The following is a 25,001-nucleotide window of genomic DNA, read 5'->3' as shown; positions in this document are numbered from 1 at the left end:
TTTCATTCTTTTAAATTGAGAGTAGCCATTAAAATGTTACCCCATTTTTTGGTGCTCATTATGCTAATTAGACCTCCCCACACATTTGTGTTGCCACTGCTGTTGTACACTACTGGCTCACCTACCAGTGAGGAAAGGAAACCCCACTGGGACACCACTGCCAGTCTTAACTGGCCACGTATAAGTAAACATAAAGCGAAGTTGTTGTATAGTTCAGCTTCACAATGTTTTTCTTCATTTCTCTTCCGTGTTTCCTATAATCGCTAGCCAGTAGGTTCCAGTAGAGCCTACTTGCACCACTCTATGGTCTTGATGAGTAACTTACTGGTGGTTATGGGTTGATAGCATTAAAAGCAGGTGTGCCAGTGCTGACAGGTGCCGCTCCAGCCCGTAAGTTTAGATGCAGCGTGGTGGGCCCCCTGCTCCACCTGAGCACTTTACACACTGCCCTGGTACGTCTAGAAAAGAAAAGCTCTTATGTCAGACTACTGTTCATAGACTATATAGTTCCGCATTTAACACTATTGTACCATCTAAATTAGTGTTAAAACTCAGTGGCCTTGGTGTGGGCTCCATCTGTAACTGGCTATTTGATTTTCTGACAGGCAGGCCCCAGTGTGTACGCATAAGAGAGAGATGCTCATCCACAATTCTCACCAGAACCGGTGCGTCCCAAGGCTGCTGCCTCAGTCCTCTGTTGTACAGTTTGTTTACGTTTGTGTCGCCAGATATGAGAATAACATCATAATTAAATTTTCGGATGATACCACAGTGATCGGACTAATAACCGACGGTGATGAGAGGGCCTATAGGAGGGAGATAGAGGATCTAACTCTATGGTGCGATAACAACAACCTCTCACTTAACACCAATAAGACCAAAGAAATCATTGTAGACTTTAGGAAGTCCAAAGGTATCCACACCCCCATTTCAATCAAAGGGTCATCTGTCGACATAGTTGATAACTTTAAATTCCTGGGCATATACATCACAGACACATTCACATGGTCACTCAACAACGAATACATCCTCAAGAAGGCGCAGCAGCGACTGTACTTTCTGAGGCGCCTTAATACATTTGGCTTAAGTACAAAAGGACTAGTGAACTTTTATCGCTGCATAATTGAAAGTGTCTTAACTGGCTGTATCACAGTGTGGTACGGTAACACGACCGCTCAGGACTGCAACAGGTTGCAGAGGACCGTTAAAACAGCAGCTAAAATCATCGGCAGCACAGAATTACCCAGTCTCCATAACATCTACACCACTCGCTGTATGAAAAAAGCCCACAACATCATAGAAGTCACCCCGCAAATACCCTGTTCAAACTACTCCCTTCCAAAAAACGCTACCAGAGCATCAAATCTCGTACCACCCGTCTCAGTAACAGTTTCTACCCCCAGGCAGTCAGGCTGCTGAACAGCTGACCTTGAACTGTATTGCACTGTTTTGTCACTTCACTTGCACTTTTCTTTCCCTGTTTTTTTGTCTTTTTCTTGCACTATAGATGTTTGTTTATGTCCTGTGTATGTAAGACTGAGAGTGCTCTGAGCAAAATAATTTTCATTGTATTTATACTCTGTATCTATACACATGACAAATAAACCTGAACCTGAACCAATTCCTCAAGTCACTAATACTACGGTAAGTACCGCTACCTGACATGAAGCTACAGTATAGCATGCATTACTAATACTAAGTACCACTACCTGACATCAAGCTACACTATAGCATGCATTACTAATACTAAGTACCACTACCTGACATGAAGCTACAGTATAGCATGCATTACTAATACTAAGTACCACTACCTGACATGAAGCTACAGTATAGCATGCATTACTAATACTAAGTACCACTACCTGACATGAAACTATAGCATGCATTACTAATACTAAGTACCACTACCTGACATGAAGCTACAGTATAGCATGCATTACTAATACTAAGTACCACTACCTACTGTAACATGAAACTAGCATGCATTCCCAACTAGGTCGGTGCACGTGTATAAATAAGCCATTGATTGTACTATATCTATTTTAACAATTGTAAAGTTGGTCACGTGGCCAAAAGATGTGGCCACTAGCCAATGAAAACGTGTGCGAGAGATGTGGCCACTAGCCACTGAAAACATGTGGCCACTAGCCTTAGCCAATCAGAGCCAACATGTGCATGCTCACCCACACCCCGAGCCTTCCCTACACGGAACACTAACCACTGTTGCCCCAACAGGCCCAGAAACAAGGCCTTTTAACCACGCTACTTACACACACTACAACTCGCTTACAATTCGCAAACCTGGCAACACTGCCCTGTCAGACATTCAGAATCTGTTCTCTCTCGGCTCTCGCAGGAGAAGAGAAAGAAGGAAGGGGAGGAATTATAGGCTCACTATTTTGCTTATTCCTTCTAAATCTCTGTATATAAACTATATCTATCTCAGCGATCGTCTTAGTTACATCAACATTGTTGTTTGTCAATAGTTATTTTTTGCCTAAGTAAAACAATTAGACTGTTCGCTACTTCACATTGGCTTTTCATTGCACACACACACACACACACACGCACGCCTGTAAGCCACCCCCCCACATATCGCTTTGCCTCTTTTCTCGCAGGCAATTTCCTTCTTCCCATAGTGCGCGGCAACGTAATCTGGAATGAATGTTCGCGAAGCGGGCATGAAATTCTAGTATCTAACGATATTAGTACTCTGGTAACGGGTACTGCACTGGGGATGTTCTAACTACACATTGGGTATTGCATAACCTGGTGTGGCATGCATTCCCAACTTGTATCGTTCCCAAGTTTCCCAAAAGTGTTCCTGACTTGGGGCACCGGTCTAGTTTATATGAATAATTGCTTATTTTTTTGTCACTACATTGAGAGGAAGCTCAAAGTACAAGAATGCCTGCAATGTTGTGATCAGCTCTATTGCATATGCAGGTGAAAATCAAGGACTTTATGTATTTGTCTTGCATCCCTAAAATAAAGTGTTCCACTTGGGAATCACAGTCATTGTCACTGTCTCTCATGACGGGGCAGCAGCAGCATGCATGCTGGTACTGACTCAACATGATGTCTGTGTCCATCTCTATTAGGTGTCTGAAGTGGGACCCAAATTGGACAGCCATGTCCCCAATCTCACTCCCTATAGAACCAAGCTGTTCCCTGTTCAAACAGTCCAAGCTAATTATGTTCGCCTGGCAATGTCATAAAAGTTACATTAACCCATTGATGCCTGAGGCCGAATCTGGGAACACCTTCTAGGGCCTGACCTAAGGTTTCTGAAAACCTTCAAATTCTGCTTCATTATTTTTTTTAATAGTTATGTTGCTCCATGTATAGCAATAGCTGATGAGACACAGAGAGCACGGCCGGCATCAAGGGTAGAACAACGTATAGGTTGCACCAGGCATCAATGGGTTAAAACGCTGAAGCTCCAATTCTGTCATTAGTGTTCTCTTCTGTTACTCTCACCTGCTTCAGTTAAAGTTGTCTCTTCAGTCTGCCAAGTAAGTTAAATATAACCCTTGAGGCCTAGATCAGGGCTGCTGAGCTCACAGCCATCTGCATACTGCCCAACAGGCTTAATGTAGAAGTGGATATGGCTTAGCTATTTAAATAGGATTCAATAACAGGGAGAACAATGTGTTCATTACAGACCATGTTATAGTCTGTAAGCACAGAATATCAATGCATTAGATTGCATTGCATCAATGCATTAGATTAGGAAATAAACAAATATGGATTTTAATTAAAACCTAATTTTGGGGGCCATCTCCTGTGAAATAAAGTGAGGAGGATTTTCCTTCGAGGGAGGCCAGTAGGCCAGCAGGAGGAGCCAGGAGGCCAGGAGGCCAGCTTTATATCGGCCCCTACCGACTTGGCTTTATGCATGAGTTCTGTTTAATGGTATCAACACAGGCGGTTAGAATGGCTTCCCTTCACCATTTCAGCACTCTGGGGGAGACGGTTCAATTACCGATAGGCGAGCCACAGGAGTGCACCGCGTGTGAAGACACTAGACTGACAGCTATTTAAGAGGCAGCCTCGTAAAAGAGATTTGTGCCCATCTCGACTGGCGCGGTGGCGACACTGGCTCCGACAGAGGGGGCATAACGGCTGCGCTGGTGACTTTCTCTCTGGCTTCCTCCCGCCTTAATCTGCAGGACTGAGTGCTCCCCGCCCGCATTATGGATCATTTAGTAAAGACATAAAAGCTGAGGTGTTTTCACATGAAAAGTTATTTCTTCACTACTTCCAACGTGATTCATTCCTATAACATCCACATAAATGCACAGAAAGAGAGAGAGGGGGGGGGGGGGGGGGGGGCTTGTGGCAGAAAGAGAGACAGCTTAATTTAAACTCAATCGTAAAATGGTGTCGCACCGAACATAGATCTATACGTCACAATGAGCTTGTAGATCAGCTACTTTCAGAGTGGGACGCCATCGAATGATGGATTACATCAGGCTGAAGAGGGTGAGAAACCTGCCATGTCATAAAAGCCAATGGCTGTCTTTATCAGCCACTGACTTGTGTCTTTTATTGGATTTGCACGCACACAAATACACACACACACACACACACACACACCTCGACTGTGTCAGAATCAATTATGTCCGACACCCTTGTGGCGTGCATAACGGTAGATGTTCCTGGTCACATAAATAGAGGTGGTTGGCAGCATGTATTGATTGTATGATATGATGCACCTGCCTTGTCACATTCCCCTCTCCTGTGATCCCACTGCTCAGCCACATGTCTCACCTATGGTTAGTACAGGCTGTCCTAATGGTGACTTCAGCAATTTGCAACATCCTGTGCCTTCACTCTGAGAGAGAGAGCTCCGGATGCAATACTTGACAAAATGGGAGAAAGAATTCTCGTAGTGGAATAGTTTAGAAAAATAAGGGAAAAAAAGAGTGTTCGGCAGGGGGGGAGTAGAGAGAAATAAGAAAGAAAGAAAGAAAGATAAAGGAGAGATACATTTCCCAAGGTCTTTTTTTCTCGTCTTGATCCCTGATTTACCCTGGATTTGTATTGTCTAAAAATTCCATCCATGCATGATGCCGTTTCCTTTAAATCATCTTATAAAGACATGGCCTGAAGTGGAAACAGGAGGTGGACCACGGCTATGCTGGGAATATTATTGCAGTTCAGATGCGTTCACTAATACTAATTCCTGTAGTGTGTCTGTAATTTATGTCCAAGAAACATCTTTGAAATCTTGACATTTTAACTTTGATTTGATTTGATTAGATTTATATGCTCAGCTTACTGCATTGCAATTAATTCACACCAAGAATGATAATTTGAACTATAATGATGATGATGTGAACATCCAGACTGATTAACTAACGTTCTGTAACCACTGGCTGTGTCGGAGCCTCAACATGTATATTGATGACTTCTCCAATATTCATAGTTATTATAGTTAATGTTCTTGGTGTGGATGGAGGCAGATGAAGAAAACCAGAAGGGCATATGTTCACAAAATTATTTAAAGATGAGAGGTCCTTGAACAGATTTCATAGTCGAATGGATTTTCCTTTGAACGTGTTTTCTATCAGCAATAAAGTGTACTTATTGAAATAAACACCCCGTCTCTCTATCTCTCCTCCTCCATGTTGCTGAAAGACACACACCAACCAGCAGATACATTTTAACTGGTATCTCATTCTCATCTCGCTTCTTTCTTTCTTTCTTTTCTTACAGGATAGAGCGACAGGGCCGAAAAATGTCCGGCAGGCTCGGGAAGAGAATCAGGGATTTTCTGTCAGGCATAAAAGCTGTACTCGTCTCGCCTTAACTGCACTCCTCGCAGGCACAGAAGCACTACATGCTGCCCAGGCTGCTTCCCACTCTGCAGTCCTGATTCTTCTAGACTTATCAGCAGCATTTGACACAGTGAACCAGCTGCTCTTAGACACCCTAGCTGATCTAGGCATTGGTGGGACGGCACTAAAGTGGTTCTCCTCCTACCTAACCGACCGGACCTACCAGGTGTCTTGGAAAGGTCTGCTATCATCCCCCCGAACCCTCCTAACTGGGGTCCCACACGGATCTGTACTTGGTCCCCTCGTTTTCTCCCTGTACACTAAATCCCTTGGCACTATCATCTCTGCTCACAATCACTGCTATGTCGATGACACTCAACTGTTTCTATCCTTCCCCCCCCTCTGCTACTCATGTGGAAGAGTGCATCACTGCATAACTGGCTGACATCTCACAGTGGATGTCTTCTAACCACCTCAAGCTGAACCCAGACAAGACTGAGCTTCTCTTCTTCCCAGCTATTGTAAGTCCTGCCCCATGCGGGAGCTTTCCGTAACCTTGGTAACATCTGTCCCAGCAGCCAGGATCCTTGGTGTTGTCCTGGACCGTCAGCTCTCGTTCAAAGCACACATTACAGCCGTCACTCGATCCTGTAGGTTTACACTCTACAACATTCAATCAGACCCTTCAGCCCAGCTCCTTATCCAGATATCAGTCATGTCAAAACGTGACCATTGTACGTCCCACTGACCATTGCAAAGCCTTTAATACATTGACAGGGCTATTACAGTACATATTCAAACTAAACAATGCCACTCAAAGCCACACTATGGAATTTTTTGTTTATTCTGTGAGTAGATCGTGATCACATCCAGATTAAAGATTGCTAAATTGTCCATTCTGCTCGCCTGAGGACGCTGTGGCCTATCAGTCAAAGTGACCTGCATCGGTAAGAGTTTGTCGGCAACATAGCCTTAGGGGTATGTATGTTTAATCAGCCGTTAGTGAGGACCAGTGCAAAATACCACTGTGTTTCAGTGAAAGGGGTTATCCTGTGGAACAAATGCAACGACCAATTTAATTGAATCTAACAGAACGGCATCAATCACAGGACCAGCTTGGTGGAAAGGTTTTGCCTAGCCATGATTCTACACAGTCCCCTATCCATCAATCCCTAGCTCTCCTCTCTTCTTCTCTGTCTCCTGACCTTTGTAGTGGCGGACAGGAAGTCCACAGTGACTGCCTGCCAAACGGTTTGAATTTGATAGCCAACTAGCATGAATATTTGGAAATTGAACCGTCAAATGTTAAATGCAACAAGTTAATAGATCAATTGAATCAATAAATAATGAAAATAAATTACAATTTAATAAAATAATCAATTAATAATCTATTGTTGATTATTCTATTCATTGACAGTTATCGATAGAATAATCACTAAGACAATAATCAATACTACCTAGTTAAAGGTACGGTAACAGATAGGGGACAACTATTGATATATAGGTTACTATAGTTTATATACTCCTATCTAAACAACAATATAATTTCATTTTATTTATAAAATTATATGGAAATAGAACTGATGACATCATGTATACTCCGTTGACAACACTTAACACCAATAGAAGTTAACACCAATAAATTAACATTGTACTAGCATTTAAAATCAGATTTGCAAAGCTCTGGAAGCCAGCTCTCTGCTGTAAAAAGGTTAAAAGGTTACATTAAATGTATATAAATGATGATCGTTGTATCATTTGTTTATAGGGGGTATACGTGAGTTTGCCATGTTGGACGTCTCTGTTGGGGGTGGGGCAGAGTTAGCTGTTCAAACACTTTTTTCAATTTTATAAAACATATGATTTTTTTTAACGTTTTGTTGTCCTCTGAAGGCGAGGCGAAGGTTGCGAAACGCCCGCAGACACGCAGAAAATAGAGCACAAAGGATTCACAAGCGGAGCTTTTATGCACAACCTGCACACCGAGTTCCATTGGTTATAGTGGCAGCGTCAATTCTGTCCCCAGTGTGGCCCGGGCCTTAGGCATTGCAAAAGTAGAAAGACGAAAAAAGAAGAAAATCCCCAATGCTAGTTTCACACCTCAGGCAACGGTCATAACTGTATAGATTTGTACATACAGTACATTGCATTGCTATAAATAAACACACACACACACACACACACACACACACACACACACGCACACTGACCTAAAAAAGTTTCTAGCCATCACGATGAAAGCAAAGTGTCATAATTATAATTTGCCAAAAAATAAAATAAACTTTTGGAGCATATATACACAGCCAACTGTAGGCCTATTATGCTCACTATATAACGTGCCAGTAATTAAAACATAGCACCCTTCTGTAGAACATTTTCAAGAATATATGAAGTATTTTGTTTTATAATTATTGCTACCCCTCTTTTACTTGAACAGAACAAAGGAAAAAAACTAAACAGTATTTAAAAAGTAATGATTTGTAACCGTCAGTCTTCTCTTTGTCCTCTGTCTTCCAGTGGCAAAGCCTGCAGTTTATTCCATACTACAAGAAACCTCTGTTTCAGCAAGACTCTTTTTAAGTCTCATTCCATATGTCTTTACCAAGCCTTGTGAGTATTAGTACTATGGGGTGGGCAACTTTGACAATGGAGAGGGCCACTATATTTCCACACTCACTCCAGAGGGCCACATTGCATACTGTTGTCGCAAAAAAGTAGCCGGTCTACAAGCTCAAAATGTGTTGCACTGCTTTTAGATGTGCTATTTTTGCTATTATTTGAATTGAAATCATGTGGCCCCTGGGCCGCCAGTTCCCCATGTATGCTAGAACATCTGTGGACTACAGTATAACCTCTGTATAATGATACTACTAGTACCATTCTTCCAATAAGAATGAGTTTTTCCTCTGGAACATCCACTGTGGACTACAGTATAACCTCTGCCCCGACCCTGGAATGTTGGTCTGTGTCTCCTGAGCTCGCGCTCTTCAAAGAGTAATCTTAGAGTATATATTAATAGAGACGTCACCGGATTTCTCCTCCCATCCACTTGCATTAAGTTGCTCAAAAGCGCATGAGGCGATTTCACTCCTCCTTCCGGGTAGGAACAGAACAGAGTGCATTCTGGGATGGATTGCCCAAACACATGAACGTGCTGGCCATTGACTATCATTGCGCCATTTGCGCACGTTCACCTATGAAACATATAGCGTTCACGTGTCATTGCCCCAATAACATGAACGTGCGCAATGATAGTCAACAGCCCAGGGCTGGCTCAAGCTGCAATACCAAATTTCGGCCACTATGTCCATTTCGGCTGAGGGTTTCCTCTCGGTGACGTCTCTATTAATAAATACTCTGAGGTTCGCATAGGCTCAAAACTGAGTGGTGCAATTCCCCCCCCCCCCCCCCCCCCCCCTCTCTCTCTCTCTCTCTCTCTCTCTCTCTCTCTCTCTCTCTCATTAGAGACACAGCACTACCCCTCTCTCTGTTTCTGCCGCCCCCTACTGGTATAAATAAGTAACATACTCAGGCTCATAGACACAGGTACAGTACACAGGTACATGGACATTGCTGGTTGTAGGAGTGGTTGCACCACTCAAAAAAGGGAAACAACATACATTTCCTGGTCTAGGAGTGGGAGTGAACTACAGTGCAAGAGGGGCGTCGCTCGAGTCGAAATAATGGTGACATCGCTGTTTTCTAGCAGGGAGGGGATAGCCGGAGGGGGCGGGGGCGGAGTTGGTCAGGGGCGGGCAATCGGTGAACCAACATTCTCCAGCGCCTGCTCCATGCACGCCCACCCCCCTTAATTGAAATCCTTGCATACCAACACAGGGTTTTGCTTAAAGGACCACTTCACCACTTTTCAAATATCTTCATATACAGTATACTAGGTCTTCACTAATAATCATGATTATTGGTCTACTTGGTCTGTGTCTCATAGGAGGGCTGTGGGCAGTTCAGAAACCATCTTCCAGTGACATCATCGATGGGGAATACAAGCTAATAGAAACGGCAGACTTTCTATACTGAAAAGTTGCAATGCGAAAATTGTATTTGTTGCAATAAATGGTCAATCTATTCTGACATGAGTGTTTCCTGTCTGAAATATACTATAGTATAGTCTCTCTCTCTCTCTCTCTCTCTCGTTATATATATTATATATATAGCGCCTATATGGTTGCTTTTGCCTGCTTTAAAGCCACCTTGTACTTTGCAAATGCAATTTTTTAAACAGTTACTACAGTTACCTGTTTCATTTCTATGTATGCTTTGTTTCTCTGTAAACAAACAGCCTATAGAGGGTCTAAGTATTTAATGGTCCGATATATTAACCTACTTAAATCCTCCACTTTTGTCCTTTGACCACATTTCTTCTTGTTTTTGGCTATTAATGTTCCCCCAGAATATGGATGCTGGGGTTCAAGTGTTCAAACCATGGCTGAACCAAGTAAATATCTTCTACAGGCGAGGGAAAATAATGTGTGCATGTTAATGTATGGATCGGTTTATGTGTGAGAGCGTTTGTTGTTTGCATGTTTGTGTCAGTCCTGTTTGTTTGTTTGTATATTTGCCAGGTGACTTGACAATCTAGAGACCCACAGATGCAATTTGTTTAGTTTACTATTGTTTCCCTATCCCCTAGATAACTGATATCATTATATCAACATTACCAAGAGGGTGGATTTTGGACTGATGACAGGAAGAAAGGTATCTGACACATAGGCTGTCTCCTGTCTGTGGGCTGGGCTGATTTAATACCTAGTATTACGTGTGTGTGTTATTAAAAGACAGAAAGAGGTGAGCAATATAGTCAAAATCATTGGCACGTCCCCGGAGATAGTGTGTAGCAAGTTATTGGCTTATATCTGTTGGAGGAATATCAGAACATGCTCTGAAGAAAAAATGCAGAATAGCAGATCTAGTTATTCAGAAATGGCCATGGGGAATTGCATCATCATCAAATAATCCAGGGAAAATAACATTTTGATTGTACATCCTATATGGTTCAAGAGTTATGGCCCTTGAACAATTCGGGGTGGATATATTTGGTGCTGATCGGTCCACTAGTTTCCAAGATGAACTCAAGATGAACATATACAGACAGACAGGAAGAATATCATTTGTTCAATTTACTATTGTTTTCCACAGAGAATAACTGATATCAGATATAACCATTGCAAGAGCTTGGATTTTGGACTGATGACAGAGGAGTATATATTCAATAGTGACCTTGGTGGAATGGACTGAAATCTTTCCTCTAATCTAATAAGAGGGTTTGTCCCTTTAAGAACTTCTGCACACTGTTATTGTCTCACAGCTGATAGTTTAAAAGGCAGGTTGACGGGCATCATTTGTGTGGAACCCATCATGGAGAGAGTGGTGCGACTCACCCTTCTTGGGTTGTTGCTGGCTTTTGGTACTGCAGCACCAATCAAGGTAGGGTAATATACAGTATGAATATGACATGCATGTATTGGGGTGTGCTTAAATTAGAGAGTAGAACTTTCAACTGTTAACATAGGGATATTTAATATGTGACGTCACGTGACAGATAAAAGTTCTATATTCAGAAAATGTGTGTTTTCTTTTTAATGCAGACTGGAGATGAGCTCAGTTGAAAGCTTTTTTGGAACATTATAATTATTGAATCTTTCCAAATAATATTAGACGTAGTAGTAATATGAGCACATATTATGTGCTCATTTAGTATTACTAGTACTACTACGTCTAATAGGGTAGGGTAGGGTTGGGGTTGGAATGACGATATTATCGTCATTCCCAACCCTACTCCCCCATTACTGGTAGAACGAAACATTCTTAAACCATAAATTGACAAACACCACAAAAAGAGGTGAAGGACCTGCTGACTGTTGTTTAATACTTTCAGTGTGTGAGTGTGTGTGTGTGTGTGTGTGTGTGTGTGTGTGTGTGTGTGTGTGTGTGTGTGTGCATGCGTGCGTGGGTGCGTGCATGGGTGTGTGCGTGTGCCTGTGTTTGTGTTTTTGCAGAAAGTAGTAGTACCTCTGGATGTACAAAGGCCTCTCTTGTGAAATGCAAATGGTAGTTGAAAAATGAGTAGTTGGGTAGTTGATATAAGGGGTGTTTCTGCCATAGGACCAATGAGATTCCCAATGTGCTATTCCTGCCCAACTACTTTGTTGTCAGCATTGTTTTTATTCTCTGGTCAAGTTCTGGTCAGTGGTCACTAAGTTGGGTTGTGTTTTGTGGTGTATATTTCTAGGAGGATTGGGACATCTACAGCTTCCACATCAACTCCACTGTGACCAGTCGCTATGCCACCACTGTCATCACCAGCCGTGTTGTCAACCGTGTGGACGCACCCAAAGAAATACATTTCCAAGTCAGGATCCCCAAGAATGCATTCATCAGCAAATTCAGAATGTGGGTCTCTATAGAAATGAATAGAAAACACTTTCACTTAACGCAAATCATGAAGAGTTTCGGAAACGGGTCTTCTTACCCCGGAGAATGCATGACAACTTATTCATTATTTATTAATAATGAATTGCATACAATGTTCTATGACAGTGTCAATCATTGGAAATAACTGAAATTGTCTAAACTTGATTGTCTTAAAATTTGATGCTGCTGTACAGTACAGTAACCTCTGAATCACATTGATCCCAGTTTCATGACAAAGTACAAATTCTGCAGGCTTCAGCTCTTTTACACTGTTGGTCTTTCTCAGGCGTATTGAAGGCGAGATGTATGATGGTGTTGTGAAAGCTAAGGAGCAAGCACAACAGCAGTACACTGAGGCTGTGTCCCGGGGTGAAAGTGCCGCTGTCGTCAGGTAAATGGTGGCGCTGATGTTAATTTTCAGCGTGAAATAGTTAACATTCATGTTTTAAAAACATGTCTTTCTTTTTGGTACAGTTCTGTGGGGAGAACACTTGAGGAGTTTAAGACCTCTGTGACTGTGGCTGCTCTCCAAAAGGTGACCTTTGAACTCACATACGAGGAGCTTCTGAAACGAACACTGGGGAAATATGAGCTGCAGATCCACGCCCGACCCATGCAGCCTGTCAAAGACTTCAAGGTGAAATACAGTAGGAGTCAGTGATACGAAATGCTATCAATTGTAGTCGCCATTGTGAAAATAATGTGAAAACTAATACAGTTAGTCCTTGGTTCTATCACTTAACATGTGTGTTTTTTTTTTAAATGCCAGATGGATGTATACATCAATGAGAAGCCGGGCATTACGTTTGTCCAGGTTAAAGGAGGATTAAGTACCAATGCGAGTCTAGCCAATGCTGTTACAAAAACACACGCTCACAACCAGGTAACGTTACTGTCCAGTGTAGTAAATTATTTTACAGGGCAATATCGAGGAAAGTTACAGTACCAATGCTTGTTAACACTAACACATCATGAGTACCGGTAAGTACTTTTGCTTTTACAAATATGGGAATGGTTTCAAAAAATATTTTTACTTAATGTTTTTACAAATCCATGCACACTAATGACAACAATATGCCATTCACAATATATTGTACACCTTTCTAAATAATTTATACTCTAGACTAAGTAGGGTTCTGCAGTTGTTTATGTTTCTTAATAACATTACAATTTAATATCAATATTTTAACATTCTTTTCTAGTCCCTCTTCTATTTAATATTAGCCTTGTAATTTTGCAATTAATTTGAGGGTGTTATGTGAACGGAACGCATACTGTAAGTAATATACATTACTTATCCCAGAAAGTAGTAAAGTAGAAGTACAATCAAAGTCATTCACATTCCATTTTGAAAATAACTTCTGATACACTGCCCAGTACAAATTTAATTTTATACAAAAAATGTAAAGGGTAGCCTATATCTCAAGTCTATTGTCAGTCTAAACTATTTGTTTGTGCATGATAAATATACTATATGTGAACTGAATTGTTACAGGAAAACCCTAATGAGTGATGTATTCTGTTCCTAGGCTTGGGTGCATTTTTACCCTACAGAGCAACAACAGGTCAATTGCTGTGGAGAACAGGGAATGAATGGAGATCTGGTTGTTGCTTATGATGTCAACAGGGACGTCTCACTGGGAGACATCATGGTATGTAATCTTAAACCTGCACTATGTAACTTTCCTCGATTTGATCCCAGTTTCCTGCGAAAATGTGTACCATTGAGGTAATAGAGCCTGCCCATGCTAGCTTGCTCAGGAGACTAATTGAATCTTGACAATCAGGTCAAAATTGGTTTCAGAATCAATCAGATCCTGTGTCCCCAATTGTATAAGCTATATTGTAGACCACCATACAGACAAAATTACGTTGTATTAGTGCAGCTTTTAATAAACACTTTAAGTGCTATAGAGTGATGTCTGTTCTTCGCATACATAAAAAACAAAGAAGCAAAGTGTAGGAAAACAACATATGCAGTTCAATCAGGAAATATAAACAGATAAAACAAATTTAAGAATGAAAGCAAAGTTCATCTATTTTATTTTGTCTGTTCACTTTTTTGTTTCAACACTTCAAATTTCACTTGAGTTGTCACATGCTTGCACACACCTGGATAAAGGAGGTATCCCAAATTGAAAATGTATTTTGTTTGCACTAAAGAGCTGAGTTCTAATCTTTTCAGTAGGCTATTCTGTAGGCCTACTGACTGTACTCTAACTGACTGTAATCTAAATTCCCATAAAGGTGTCTGGCGGGTATTTTGTGCATCACTTTGCCCCAAGTGGTCTCCCGCGCATACCAAAGAATGTTGTCTTCATCATTGATCGGAGTGGCTCCATGCATGGCAATAAAATGAGTCAGGTATTGTTGTACAATGTTTGTAGTGTGTTTTTTTTCCATTTTCAAGAGCATACTGTTGTTTACTCGCACTGACATCATTGAAATGTTGCCATAGTGCCATACACAACATTTATGAAGTTCCTCTAATTTACGAAATGATTAATTTTCTCAGACCCGTCGTGCTCTTCTACACATCTTGGGAGACCTTGCGGAAGAAGATTACTTTGGTTTGATCATTTTTGACAGCTACGTTTCCTCCTGGAATAGAGAACTCTCCCAGGCCAATAGTGAAAACCTGGCAGCTGCCAAAGAGTTTGCACGGAACATCCGAGACGCAGGAGGTATGGTTCTGATCTATATACTCTATTGCTATCAGAGCTTGTGACACCAGAATGGCAATTAGAGATGTGTTTTTCTTCTCATTTTAGGCACAGACATCAATGCTGCCGTGTTACAAGGTACGGAAATGCTGAAGCGAAACCCCAGAGATGGCTCTGCATCTCTTCTTATTCTTCTCACTGATGGCGATCCAACCTCAGGTAAATTGTTTGCACTTTGAAAAAAATTAAGACTATATTGCACATACAATACGTTGCTCACAGTATCCAACCAATATTGTTGGTTATCATTTCAGGGGAGACAGATCCTAACCGGATTCAGGCAAATGTAAGAATGGCCATAAATAAGAAATACCCACTCTACTGTCTTGGATTTGGAAATGATTTGAAATTTGAGTTCCTCGAGACGATGGCATTGGAGAACAACGGAGTGGCACGACGGATTTACGAGGATTCAGATGCTGACTTGCAGCTGCAGGTTAAGAGACATTTAATTTCATTTCATTTAATTTCAGTTTGTTGTGTAACTTGTGTTTGACGTAGAGTTATTTACAATGAAAACTGCAATTCCCAGTCAGTTCGTTAGTTAGTTAGTTCGTCATGCGGGCTGTCACGAGGCATGACCATAATAGTCATGTCATCACGTGACATCATCAGGGATCATCAATATTAAGCCCATATGTGGAGATCCCTGATGTCATCAATATTGGCCAGCAACTCTACATCTTACCTCAAACCCTTAGATCTCCATATATGGAGCTGACCTGTTCGGACATTCCATATGTTGATCCTTCCCCATCCATCCTTCCTCTTCGATGTCTCCCTTTAGACTGATACCTGTCCATTTAAACTCTATAGACGGGGCCTGCCCCAAAGTTATTAGTGCAGCCCAGCAGCCGGAAAAAACTAAAGTTCTCAACAGGCCCGAAAATTAAGGCCCGACCCTACCTGGGCTCTCATCAAACCCTGTACACTCAATACTGCCCCCGCTGCCACCCTTGGATCTCCATATGGAGCTGACCTGTTCTGACATTCCATATGTTGATCTGACCTCATCAAACCCTGTACACGCAAGACACGCTCCATATATGGCCAGTACAGAATAATTCCATATGTTGATCTGACCCCCCCATGCCAAAGCGCCAGCGCTCGCCCAGCAGTCTGCTGTCACCCAGGCGGATATGTTGATTTGACCCCCCAGGTATACAGTACAATAATAAAAACAGACCAATCACAAAAAGTATATGGAATCAGTAATCAGTTACAGCTTTTAGTTATGTTGGCAAATTTGATTTGCAATAACTGATGATTTCATTTGAGATTTAAAAGCTTGCAAATCAACGTTATTATTAATGTCCAATGGAAGGAGAAATTCCTCAGCAGATTGTCTGAATTTAGTTGTTATTTCACCAGGGTTTCTATGAAGAGGTCGCCACTCCCTTATTGACAGATGTGATAATGATCTATGTTGGTGGGATTGACCTAACCAAGACCAACTTCAGCCAGTACTACAATGGCTCTGAAATTGTGGTGGCTGGACTCATAGACAACAACACTGACACATTTACTTCACGGGTTGTTGCCCTTTCGGTAAGGAAAGCTGCATGTGTACACAGGGAGAAAATGACAATGAACTTTTTGTAACATATGCTGCATGAACAACATACAAGTCTTTTGTCATTTGTCTGACACAAGGATATATTTTGATGATCATAGAAAAGCATAAAGATGGAGTTTGAGTCTGAGAAAGATAGCAGGCTAGAGTCCACTGGAACCATTTCTGACAACCACCTCCAGAGGGTCTGGGCCTACCTCACGGTGAAACAGCTCCTGGACAAAGAGTGAATATGCCGTTATATAATCTATTCTAATCATTGGCAAATTCTGTGCCGCCCATCCATCGCACGAGACTCAGAATTATTTTTACTGCTGTTTATTAACACCACTGTGCTGTAAAACACCGTAGAACTGACATACAAAACAAGACAACAAACAAAACAATTAACTTGGTACATTCATAGTTACATCCACAATAATACTTTCACAATAAGATTCACAAACAAATACAATACTGACCACTTTGCCTGCTTGCGCATGAATGGGGGGGGGGTCGACTTGGATCCTTCAGTCTTTCTTGAAAACCCTCTTTGTTTTCTCTTCTTTTCTCTATGTTACTTTACTTCATTTATTGTATTTAACTTAACTTTCTTCTGCTTTACACAGTTCACTTTACTTCGTTCACTTCACTTCTTAGTTTACTTTACTTCTTCTGGTCTACTTTGCTTTCTTCCTTCCAACTGCTTTCTTCCTTCTGCACAGAGCTCTCTCTCTCAGTGATCGCATGCACAGTGCACTCTCCTTCAGTGTAATGAAACTTCTGCCCTCTCTCACTCACAAACAGGTGTAACCAACAAGCTTAATTATCAGAATACAGATGCAACCAAGATACATAATTGAGAACCCTCAACACATAGAACACACATAAGCGCCCCCAAAAGGACACATACAGAAACATGAAAACCTTGACATGGCTGCAGTAACAGTGTCATAATCGTTATATAATTTACATATTTACGTCATGTGACTCATCAACACATGTGTGACATCATGTGTCGATGACTCGATTATAGGTTGCAGTTATCTGGTGCTGAGAAGGAGAATGTGAAGAAAGAGCTCCTGGAGCTGTCTCTGAAATACAGTTTTGTGACGCCACATACATCCATGGTGGTCACAAAGCCACCAGGGGAGAACACACAAGTTCTCCATAAACCCATAGAAGGAACAGGATCAAGTGGTAGGCCAGGCCAAGCTGGTGTTGGTGGAGGAAATTACGGTACTTAGTCCTATTTTATACTTCATGTCATAATAACAATGTGTTGTGAGCTGGTAGATGCTATTGCTTCTTTTGTTAAGATTTTATAAAGATTAGCCTAAAATGACATGCCCAAAAACAGGGACACCAGGTTGGTAGTTAACGAAAAGTCCCAATACATTTTGTAATACAGATTTTTTATTTGGTTTTCAGCACCTAACCCTAACCCTCAAAACTACCCCCACACCCTTGATTATTATGATTATGATGGGGGGGGGGTTTACGATTATCAGGTGGTTGACCAAAGTCAAGGCCAAGTCATGCCGACTATGGACTATGAGGCCGAGGGTTCAGCAAGTGTTATCTCGGCCACCGAAGTACCACCGACAACACAAGGTATTGTGCATGTAACTGTAATAAATACTATTTGCATAAAGTCACAAATTTCAAATAAAACAGGCTTTGGTTAGTTAGTTAGTTATTGATTGATGAGAAAGAAGAAAATACGCAATGAGAACAATATGCACAAATAAGACGCATGGTCCGAAATGTCGTTACCCGGATTTGAACACATGGCCTTGTGGTGACCTCTAATGATGTTCAACAATGTACACAACAATGTAATGTGATGAAATATGATATGACCGTATTACCTTTATACTTTTATTTTACTTAAGGACTGAAATACAGGACCAAAACAGACACACAATAAAATAAAAGTATAAAGGTAATAAGGTCATATCACATTTTTAAGCAATACTGTATATCCAGAATTTTTTTATATAGTATTATATTAGTTAGTGTTGTTTAGATTTCACTGCTCTACATACAGTTTGATTTCAGGTAAGTTGTTTAATTTTTAAATTTAAAAAATCCATGCATGTACATCTACTATAGTAGTATGTACAGTATGTGTTTGTGTTTGTCTAATTTGTCATCTCATTTCTCTTTTTATATCTATTTCTTTCTCTCTATCTTTCACTATATGCGTTCTACTAGTTCCATCTCCTCTTCCTCTGCACCACAAGTTTCTGTTAGGAGCTGAAAACCAGACCGTCCCACTATGTTATGACGTCAGTGCCAAACATCTGAAATTACTGCAAGATCCCGACACAGGTGAGGTCACTGCAGTATATTGTCCTGCATCTAGATTCTATTTTCTGTTTGGCTATAACCTTTATAGTACTTTTAAATACACCTTTTGGTGTTTTAAACATTATGTTATAATTTAGCTATTTTTTTAAATCGTGAAAATATTTATTTCAGAAAACTGGAGGATTTAGAAGAAACTTTTAAAATGTCGAGGTCAGGCCAAATGGGTCAATTTCCCTAAATGCCAGTTGATCTGATTATTTCTACACATCTTACTCATTACTATTGTGTAGGCTATCGTCACAATCAAATGACTTCAGGACTTTATAGTCACTGCTCAGGCTCGCCCGCCTAGTGGCGAAAAATAAAACTTCTGGGAACTCAGATTACTGCTCAGGGAACCATGCTTACAGCAGTAACCCAGGCATTGTTGTGAGTTGGTGTCTCCTCTGCTGTCCCAGGGTTGTCTGTGAATGGGGAGCTCAGCCAATCACTGCAGGGGGGCCTCCAGAAGATCGTTATTCACTACAACAATGATCAGCGCATTGAGGTGAACACCAATTCCATCACTGTGCGAGACGGACAGCATGTGGAAGCTTTCCACTGGGGCCAGGACCACGCAACAGCAGGAAGGTACCAAAGCCTGCGTTTCTTAAATTACCTTATGCTGTATATTCAAAAGTGATCAAACCCATGGTGTACTACGTCATAATCTAGTTTTTAGTTTGTATACTTAAAGGACCACTTCACCACTTTTCAACCTATCTTCATATAATAGGTCCTCACTAATGATCATGAAAAAATGGCACGATTTTTTTCTACTCAGTCTGTGTCTCATAGGACGGCTGTGGGCAGTTTAGAAACAGTCTTCCAGTGACATCATCATTAGGCAGATTTATTTTTAAACAAGATTTTTTTACAAAGATATTTAGATTTTCATTACCGTGAGAACGATGGCTTCCATTTTCGCATTGCAACTTTTCAGGACTAGAAAGCCTGCAGTTTCTATTAGCTTGTGTTCCCCATCGATGATGTCACTGGAAGACTGTTTCTGAACTGCCCACAGCCCTCCTGTGAGACACAGACCGAGTAGAAAAACATTGCACAATTTTTTCAGGATAATTGGTGAGGACCTACTATATGAAGATAGGTTGAAAAGTGGTGAAGTGGTCCTTTAATACTTTGTTAGGCCCATAAAAATAAAAGTATGTTGGGATGCTTGCTTGTATGTAGTGCCACACTGATTCTGCGGGACAATGAGATGGACGTTTCAATTGGAGATACACGTATTGTCATCCTGCTTCATCAGAGGAAGGGAGAGAAACTTCTCTGGCCTGTCTTGAGACAGTTCCCATCAGGAAACAATGCTGAAGGAATTTTAGGTGAGTGAAATAATATATCACGTGTGTAAAAATAACAGATTGGATTTGTGTGTGTGCGTGTGTTATCACTATATCAGAAATACCTAAAATAATTATTTGTCTAATGAACGTCTGTCTTCCAGTGGCAAAGCCTGCAGTTTATTCCATACTGCAAGGAACCTCTCTTTCAGCAAGACTCAGAATCCATAACAGGGAGGTTACTGCTCTCAGGTATAGTCCAATAAATATTATTATTATTATCACTATGAAATACTATGAAAACCTGCAAAACCTGTCAGTCAGTCCGTCCGTCACTCACGCCTCATGACACGCTCCATATATGGCCAATACAGAATTCATTCCATATGTTGATCTGACCATCTGACCTCGTCTGACCTCATCAAACCCTGTACACTCAAGACACTCTTAGTGGTGTAGATTAGGTGAGTGGCGTCATTGAGGGGGCAGAAAACAGCGCTCGAGCAGCCTGGAGATGTGAGGGTGACGCAAATATCAGCAATTTTAGGCATGTGTGCAACATGCAAGTATTGTACAGTAACAACTTTTTCACAGCTTGACGCTTGACACAGAGTCACGTGAACATTTTGGTCATCTTTACAGTTACTATTGTTGTTACTGCATTACTTCATAATAGTAACATCTTCCAATAAGAATAATGTGTTTTTCCTCTAGAACATCCGCTGTGGACTACAGTATAACCTCTGCCCCGACCCTGGAATGTTGGTCTGTGTCTCCCGAGCTCGCTCTTCAGAAGGAACTGTCTGACTTCCTTGTGACACAATTATAACTGTGTGCAGGCTTGCAGCATTACACCAAATAAATATCCAACTGCTTAAAACGAAACACTTACTTATTTAATATATATGATATATATGATATATATGATATATATGATGATAAATTGTTGAATAAAGTGTTGAGTCTAATTTAGACTTTGTCATACAGTTACAAGGAAGTATAAAGTAAGTTTCACAAGTTCACAGTGTCAGTTAGTTGTCACTCACTTGACACATCTACCGGTAAAAACGGACCTGTCTGTTACTGAATAAATATTTATGCCTTGTTGTTGTTTAAACTTAAAGGGTAAAGTCAAACAGAACTGCCTTACTTTTTTGTTTTGAAAAAATAAAATAAAATAAAAAATAATCTTTTGTAAATTCAAGTAAAGTCCAGAGTCCAGGATTTACATTCATGTTCTCTCAATTTCTTGGAAGCTTGTAACAGTTGAGCTATTAAAACAGTATCAATCTGATTTTGTGTTTGTTTTGTTTGCACTGAATCTGTGCTCATTACATTAATCATTTTACTAGTGTATTTCATTGTTTGCTGACTTTGCTCCTCTTCACACTGACCTGACTTCACTGACTCGCCTCATTAGTCATTAGTCAGATTAAGTTGAAGTCGCACACACCAGTTATAAAGGATAAAGTGCGGCCAGCCCCGCCCCCCTGCTATTCATTTCAATGGAAGTTGCTCAGTGGCGTTTTGAAGCACCCGGAAGAATGCTCTACTTCCGCATTTGACCACCAACGGAAGTGCAAACAAGCGCTCAATGTTAAACCCCACGCAGCGGCGTGGGGTTTCCTCGTGCTAAATGCATGGGCCCGCCTGCAGTTCCAGCTCTGACCACTACCACAGCACCTCAAAGGCCCTTAAAAGTAGGCTCCAGGCTTCCCAAAACAAACTTGTCAGGCTCCTACTTGGCCTCACCCCCCGAACCCACCTCACCCCTGCCCACTTTGACAGGCTGGAATGGCTTAGGGTCGAAGACAGAGTACAGCATCTTGCAATGGGTCTGGTCCACAAGATTCGATACACCACCAAGATATGTGTGTACCTGTCCAAATACTTCCTTAATGTTAAAGAAGTCCACACCCACAACAGCAGAGGGAGTGCAACAAACCATGTGCAACCCAGATTCGGCACAAACAAGGGACTAAATTATTTTCTTTTACCTTTTTACCTCCCTTATGATGAATTCCCGTTCTGCTCTTTGGCTTTATATAAGTGTATATTTGGGGCACGGTGGCTCAGTTGGTAGTGCTGTCGCACTGGGTTCGATTCCCGCTCGGGATGCTGTGGGTGCTGGCATACTTAAGTACGGTACTTAAATGTACTTAGTTACTTCAAGCCTCTACACTATTCATCATTCATTTATTGACAGATCACTTTGCCTGTCCTCCTCCAACCAAGGCTAAACAAAAACAGCTTTTGAATGATATAGCAGATGCCAGTCAAACAGACAGGCAGGCCCGGCCGCTGCCACTGCCCAGTCTCTGCTGTGTGTGTGTGTGTGTGTGTGTGTGTGTGTGTGTGTGTGTGTTACTCTGAAAATGAATATGCCCAAGGCAGCTTCCTGATTACTTTCTCATTATAATGGCAGAGCGTTTTTCATGGCGGTGGGCTATACGGTTGGCCATGAAACAGCAAAGTGAGCATAGCACTAGTGTGGATATAATGCTTGCAACCTGCTGCAAGCCTCGCTTCACATCAACGGTTCTCACAGTTGTCCGATTAGGTTGCACACAATCATTATCCTTAACTCCATGGAATTGACTGGCAAACAACAGGTGCGATGGCACCACTACAAAGGCAATTAGATCAATGCTTGTTCAAGTGTCAGATAGAATTCAGACCAGTTGTACTAATTTAACACCAGGAGACGATGGATTCGTCATTACCTCCTGCAAAGACGTTACATTACTAAACAGCCCAACGGTGACAACAAATAAATAGGCACACAATAGTCACGAAAACATGATCTTTTGCTGCTATACATGTTTTAAGTGCAATATGGGCTTGTGCAATAACAGGAAGTACGGTGTGTGTGTGTGTGTGTGTGTGTGTGTGTGTACTAGTTTTATAGATTTTTAGCTTTTACTGATTTGATGCACTGATCGGTTGGCACTTTTAATTTAGTTATACACATTGCAATGACAATAAACATCTATTCTATTATATTCTATTCTATTAGAATACTGTTTAATATTACTGCGTGTGAAGATAGTGATTTCAAGTCAACCTTTTTTTTGAGGGGCACTAGCCGCTCATAAACAGCTTTTTGTCATAACCCGTGTCACATTTGCCATTGACGACGAAAGGATAATGTACGTCAGATGTGTCTGAACAAATCGGCTAATCGGCTATGTATTCAATTCTCGTTAATATTATTTGCGTCGGTATAACATGACCGAGAAGTGGTGTAATGCCCCACATTTACCTGAGACGTGAAAGAACTAGGCCATGTGGAGGAGGTCGGCGAAGATGATAAGAGCACCCCTCACTTCACACGGGAGTGATTTTTGAGTGGTACAACCACTCCTAGACAGCTATGTGGCTGTGTACGAGCACGGAAATCCACACACGGTAACTCTGTCATTGCTCAACCATTTCGGATTCATTTTGGAGTCAGTTCCTGACCCCCCCAGGGTCAGGAACTTCCGGGGACCCCCACACAGAGTTGCACCACCCAAATGGGCATTTGTTTCCCCTGCATCCTCCTCACTGCAGAGCTGCACAGAAAGCCTGTCTATATATTTTGGAACTCCTGCTAATGATGCTCGCTCATATATTCAGGTGCGTACCCACCTGTTGGTGCCATCAGTCCTGAAGCTGACAGGCAAGCGGGTGGGCAACGTGAAACAGCTACAAACAGAAGGTGGGCAACGTGAAACAGCTACAAACAGCAGGTGAGTGATGTCTAGCGTATGTCAGCCCCGTCCAGCTCTACGCACACACGCCGCAACACTGATTAGCATGGTTTAAAGTATAGCCTTATCGCACGTATGCCACGTGGAAGCCCGCAAATGTTTTTCACCAGGGTTACAGTACGTTTCAACAGCGGGCGACAGCCTGGTGTATTTTCCGGAAGTGCATTATTTGTCTATGGGACGCGGCAAAGAGGGATAGTTTAAAAGTGGGCGGAGGAACGTCATTCAAAAACATGAAAATATTTGGATGACATCGTCCGACGTAATGGGTTAAGAGGGAAAATGCATGCACGCACGCGCACGCACGCACGCACGCATGCATGCACGCACGCACGGCAAAAGTAGGACTAAGCGGTAGCTGTTCTATTATCCCATTAGGTCAGTTGCTCCAGTTCTATGTTTTAAACATGACCGCCACACTTAGGATGTAAATTGACTGTGAAGGGGCAGTGGTTTGAACAGGGGGAGGTGCTGAAGGGGAAGGGTGATGTGTATTAGCATTAGTTAATGAACATTATACAACAGGTCATTTCGAGGAAGCAATCTGATTGGTTGAAACGGCTTCTAGCCGTGGATCAAACCATTCAACACCTAATCAAAACAAAGAATTCAGCTGCTCTGTTTTACCAGAGCGCTAGCAAACTTGGTGGCTAGGCTAGCTAGTTTCTTGGGACATTTGTGATCGTAGTGACTACATCTGTCATTAAAAAAATATTTTTTCAGCAATTTTCTTAGTTTTAAGGGTAACTGTTGTATAATTGCAATATTACACGAGAGGGTGTGGTTTAACGTGATTATTGTTGCGGAACTCAAATTCGTCTCGTTCCTTACCATCACTGTCGTGGCAATAATCACGTTAAACCACACCCTCTCGTGTAATATTGCTTAATTCACTAACTTCAACAAACCCTGGTCCCTATCACTGTGTTTTTCTCTCCCTCTCCTCTTTGTGGATAAGATTAAGTTTTGTATCATCTTCGTCTTGTGTTCTTTCAATTTGCTTAGTCTGTTATTATTTTATTTATTATGTATTTTACTTTTATTATTTTGAGGGGAGGGGTCAACTCTTTTATTGCTTCCCATCTGTTTCACCCGCTCCTCTTTAAAAAAGA

At 41.5% G+C, this 25,001-nt stretch overlaps 2 protein-coding genes across 2 annotated transcripts in view; one reads left to right on the top strand and one right to left on the bottom strand.

Moving 5' to 3' along the window:
* Positions 1-25,001, bottom strand: part of LOC308322501 (cadherin-22-like) — a gene marked incomplete at both ends in the record, with an annotated part of 118,609 nt that overhangs the window by 78,170 nt on the left and 15,438 nt on the right. The gene's annotated exons all lie outside the window — the stretch shown is intronic.
* Positions 11,157-24,852, top strand: LOC308325920 (inter-alpha-trypsin inhibitor heavy chain H3-like; the record flags this gene model as incomplete). Its single annotated transcript, XM_080778686.1, has 18 exons — positions 11,157-11,225; positions 12,031-12,191; positions 12,499-12,603; positions 12,687-12,849; positions 12,982-13,095; positions 13,742-13,864; positions 14,460-14,576; positions 14,728-14,896; positions 14,984-15,094; positions 15,190-15,371; positions 16,307-16,483; positions 16,610-16,734; positions 17,524-17,687; positions 18,705-18,821; positions 19,259-19,430; positions 20,852-20,898; positions 23,784-23,837; positions 24,848-24,852. 18 exons carry the CDS (start codon positions 11,157-11,159, stop codon positions 24,850-24,852), a joined length of 2,175 nt encoding a protein of 724 aa, XP_080634812.1.

The sequence above is a fragment of the Protomyctophum bolini genome (assembly GCF_963924005.1).
Source record: "Protomyctophum bolini genome assembly, chromosome: 2".
Classification (NCBI taxonomy): Eukaryota; Metazoa; Chordata; class Actinopteri; order Myctophiformes; family Myctophidae; genus Protomyctophum; species Protomyctophum bolini.
Note: the sequence above shows the minus strand (reverse complement) of the source record. Positions and strands in the feature narration are given on the sequence as shown.